At 60.2% G+C, this 4,161-nt stretch overlaps 1 protein-coding gene across 1 annotated transcript in view; it reads right to left on the bottom strand.

Annotated features, from left to right (window-relative positions):
- Positions 1-4,149, bottom strand: part of Foxj2 (forkhead box J2) — a gene marked incomplete at its 5' end in the record, with an annotated part of 8,244 nt that extends 4,095 nt beyond the window's left edge. Inside the window, 4 exon segments of the mRNA XM_013023576.1 lie at positions 1,189-1,401; positions 1,484-1,552; positions 2,443-2,517; positions 3,988-4,149. Coding sequence (XP_012879030.1) covers positions 1,189-1,401; positions 1,484-1,552; positions 2,443-2,517; positions 3,988-4,149 — 519 coding nt within the window.
- Between the last annotated feature and the right edge of the window lie 12 nt (positions 4,150-4,161).

The following is a 4,161-nucleotide window of genomic DNA, read 5'->3' as shown; positions in this document are numbered from 1 at the left end:
TCGCTCCCCACTACCCAATGGCACGGCTTTACCCCTTCCTCCGTTTCTCATTGGTTCTCTGGGTGGGGCTTCGTATCCTTTGCTCATTGGTTCTCTGTGGGGCTTCATCTTTTCCTGCGTTTCTCATTGGTTCTCTGGGTGGGACTTCGTGTCCTTTGCTCATTGGTTCTCTGTGGGGCTTCATCTTTTCCTGCGTTTCTCATTGGCTCTCTGCGTAGCTTCATCTTCACCATGTCTCATTGGTTCTCTGTGTGGCTTCAAGTCCTTTTCTCATTGGTTCTGTGTGGTTTCATGTCCTATTTTCATTGGCTCTCTGTGTGACTTCATTTGCGCTTCTCACTGGCTCTGTGCAACTGCATCTCGTTTCCTCATTGGTTCAGTGCGACTCCATCTCGTTTCCTCATTGGTTCAGTGCGACTCCATCTCGTCTTCTCATTGGTTCAGTGCGACTCCATCTCGTTTTCTCATTGGTTCTCTGCAAGGCGTCATCTTCTCCATTTCTCACTGGTTCTCTGCACGACGCCATCTGCGCCCCTCAGGGGCTCCGTGTGGGTTCAGCTCTTCTCCACGTCTCTCTGCTTTTCTGCTCCATCTCTTCCCGCGTTTCTCATTGGCTGTGTGGCTTCATCTTCTCCGCTTCTCATTGGCTCTGCGTGGTTTCAGCTTCTCCGCTTCTCATTGGCTCCGCGTGGTTTCGGCTTCTCCGCTTCTCATTGGTTCTGTGTCACTGCATCTCTCTTTCTCATTGGTTCTCTGTATGACGTCACCTCCGCTTCTCATTGGCTCCGCGTGGTTTCGGCTTCCCCGCTTCTCATTGGTTCTCTGTATAACTCCGTCTCCGTTTCCCATTGGCTCTCCGTATGGTTTAATCTCCTCTGTTTCTCATTGGTTCTCTGTGAGGCTTCACCTTCTCCATCTCTCATTGGTTCTTTCTGTCTGTCTGTCTGTCTGTCTGACCCCACACTGGGGCTTAACTCACACTATCACGTGGCTTTTTCGTTCAAGGCTGGTGCTCTACCACTTGAGCCACAGCCCCGCTGCAGGCTTTGTAGTGGTTCATTGCAGATAAAGTCTCGCGGACTTGCCTGTCCCAGTTGGCTTGTAGGCGCGATCCTCGGATCTCAGCTTCTGGAGTAGCCGGGATTACAGGCGTGCGCTACCGGCGCTGGCTCAATGTGCAACTTCAATTTTGAGTGGAGTGTCAGAGTCCACGCAGCCACCCCTCCCCTCCCCCTGAGCCCCTCATCTTCCTACCTGGCTGTAGCTGGCCATGGCGGCGGGGCTGGAGAGCGGCATCTGAGGGTTGCCCTCGGGAGGCAGGGCGGCCGGGGGCTCCCCGCTTCCCGGCACGGCCCCCCGGGGGCTCTTGCTGGCCTCCTGCTCGGGGGAGTCTTGACACAGCTGAAGATGGCGACAGGGGAGAGGTCTCAGGGGAGGAGGAGGGGGAGAGGGGAGCAAGTGTGGGGGGGGGTCCCCGGCTCACCTCATCATCCGGGGGGTGTCTCCTCTTCCGGGAGATGTCGGGACAGGTGTCGATGGTCCAGTAAGAGCCCTGGAATAAAAGCCACCCCCAAATCAGTGCCGGCACCATATCCCACCCCAGGGTACGGAGTTCAAGACGTCTGCGCGTGCACAGGTGTCAGGAGAAGGCAGGGCAGAGAGCTGAGAACGCGGATGGAGGAGAAGGGCGGGGAGAGGAAGGAAGGAAGTAGGGAAAGAAGGGAGGAGGAGGGTACAAGAGGGGAGGGGATAAAGAAGAGGGGAGGAAAATGGGGGAGGAGGGGAAAGGAGCAGAGGGCAAGGGACAGGAGGAGAGGGAGGATGAAGGGAGGGAAAAGAAGAGGAGAGTCAGGTGCCGGTGGCTCCCGCCTGTCGTCCCAGCTACTCGGGAGGCTGAGCTTAGAGGATCGTGGTTAGAGGCCAGCCCAGGCAGGAAAGTCTATGAGATTCTTATCTCCAAAGAACCACCAAAAAGCTGGCAGTGGCGCTGTGGCTCAATTGGTAGAGCACCAGCCTTGACCAAAAAGAAGCTCAGGAGCTGGGTGCTGGTGGCTCCCGCCTGTCACCCCAGCTCCTCAGGAGGCTGAGATCTGAGGGCTGTGGTTCAAAGCCAGCCCGGGCAGGAAAGTCTGGGAGCCTCTGATCTCCCATGAACCAGAAAACCGGGAGTGGCGCTGTGGCTCAAGTGGTAGAGCGCCCGCCTTGAGCTGAAGAGCGCAGGGACAGCGCACCAGCCCAGAGTTCAAGCCCCAGGACTGACACCAAAAGAGACAGAGAGAGGGACCAGAGTCTCCCTTAGTCCCCATTTCCACGCAGGCCCACAGGCCTCACAACCGTGCGTGTTCTTCCTGGAGGGAGGAAGCCGCTTCTCCAGTGAACACGGCTTCCTCTTCCGGGGAATTAGAGAGCCCCGGGCTTCCCCGCCTTCCCGCTCCAGCTCACCTTCCCAGGGTCATCTCGAGGTCGGGGAACCTTCCGGAAACACTTGTTGAGAGACAGGTTGTGTCGAATGGAATTCTGGGGGAGCAGAGAAACAAGGTGTCACCCCAGGTTTGTGCACAGCAGAAAACTTCCTACTAGGACCTAAAGGAACACAGAACCACCTACCACGCCACCCAGGGCACCCCAGCTACTCAGGAGGCTGAGAGCGGAGGATCGCGGTTCGAGGCCGGCCCTGGCAGGAAAATCTACTGCAAGTCTTATTTCCAAAAATAAATTAGAAAAAAGAAAAAACAAAAAAAGAAAACCAGACGTGGGGCAGTGGCTCAGGTGGTGGAGCACCCGCCAGCCTGGCGCACAAAAGCCCGAGAGTCCAGGGCCCTGAGGGCAAGCTCCAGCACGGCGCATGCGCATTCCTGCTGAGCGCCTTCCAGCCCATCCACGCGCATGCGCACACGCCCCGCGCACCTCCCAGCCATCCACGCGCATGCACATCCACATCGCACGCATGCGCACTCCCCTGCGCACCTTCCAGCCCATTCACGCGCATGCGCACCCACACGCATGTCCACACCCACACGTACCTTCCAGCCCATCCATGCTCATGCGCACCTACATCGCACGCATGCGCACACCCCGCGCACCTTTCAGCCCATCCACACGCATGCGCACCCACATCGCACGCATGCGGACACCCCCACACACCTTCCAGCCCATCCACGCGCATGCGCACACCCCGCGCACCTTCCAGCCCATCCACGCGCATGCACATCCACATTGCACCCATGCGCACACCCCCCAGTCCATCGACGAGCATACACCCCGCACACCTTCCAGCCATCCACACACATGTGCACCCACATCGCACGCATGCGCACTCCCCTGCGCACTTCCAGCCCATCCACGCGCATGCGCACCCACATGGCACGCATGTCCACACCCCCGCGCACCTTCCAGCCCATCCACGCGCATGCGCACCCACATCGCACGCATGCCCACACCCCCGCGCACCTTCCAGCCCATTCACGCGCATGCGCACCCACATCGCACGCATGCGGACACCCCCACGCACCTTCCAGCCCATCCACGCGCATGAGCACACCCCGCGCACCCAGCCCATCCACGCGCATGCGCACCCACATCGCACACATGTCCACACCCCCGCGCACCTTCCAGCCCATCCATGCTCATGCGCACCCACATCGCACGCATGCGCACTCCCCCGCGCACCAGCCCATCCACGCGCATGCGCACCCACATCGCACGCATGCGCACACCTCACGCACCTTTCAGCCCATCCACGCGCATGCGCACCCACATGGCACGCATGCGCACACCCCGCACACCTTTCAGCCCATCCACGCTCATGCGCACCCACATCGCACGCATGCGGACACCTCGCGCACCTTTCAGCCCATCCACGCGCATGCGCACCCACATGGCACGCATGCGCACAGCCCCGCGCCCGTCCAGCCCACCCACGCGCACGCGCACAGCCCCGCGCCCCCGTCCAGCCCACCCCCGCGCACGCGCACACGCCGCGCGCACCTTCCAGCCCACGCCGGCGTTCTTGTAGTAGGGGAAGTTGTCGCAGATCCAGCGGTAGATGTCGCTGAGCGTCATGCGCTTGGCGGGCGAGGAGTTGATGGCGTAGGTGATGAGCGTGGCGTAGCTGTAGCGCGGCTTGCCGTCCTGCGCGGCCTCGTCGTGCGCGTGCGCGTG

The sequence above is a fragment of the Dipodomys ordii genome, unplaced genomic scaffold (genome assembly GCF_000151885.1).
Source record: "Dipodomys ordii isolate 6190 unplaced genomic scaffold, Dord_2.0 Scaffold69, whole genome shotgun sequence".
Taxonomy (NCBI): Eukaryota; Metazoa; Chordata; class Mammalia; order Rodentia; family Heteromyidae; genus Dipodomys; species Dipodomys ordii.
Note: the sequence above shows the minus strand (reverse complement) of the source record. Positions and strands in the feature narration are given on the sequence as shown.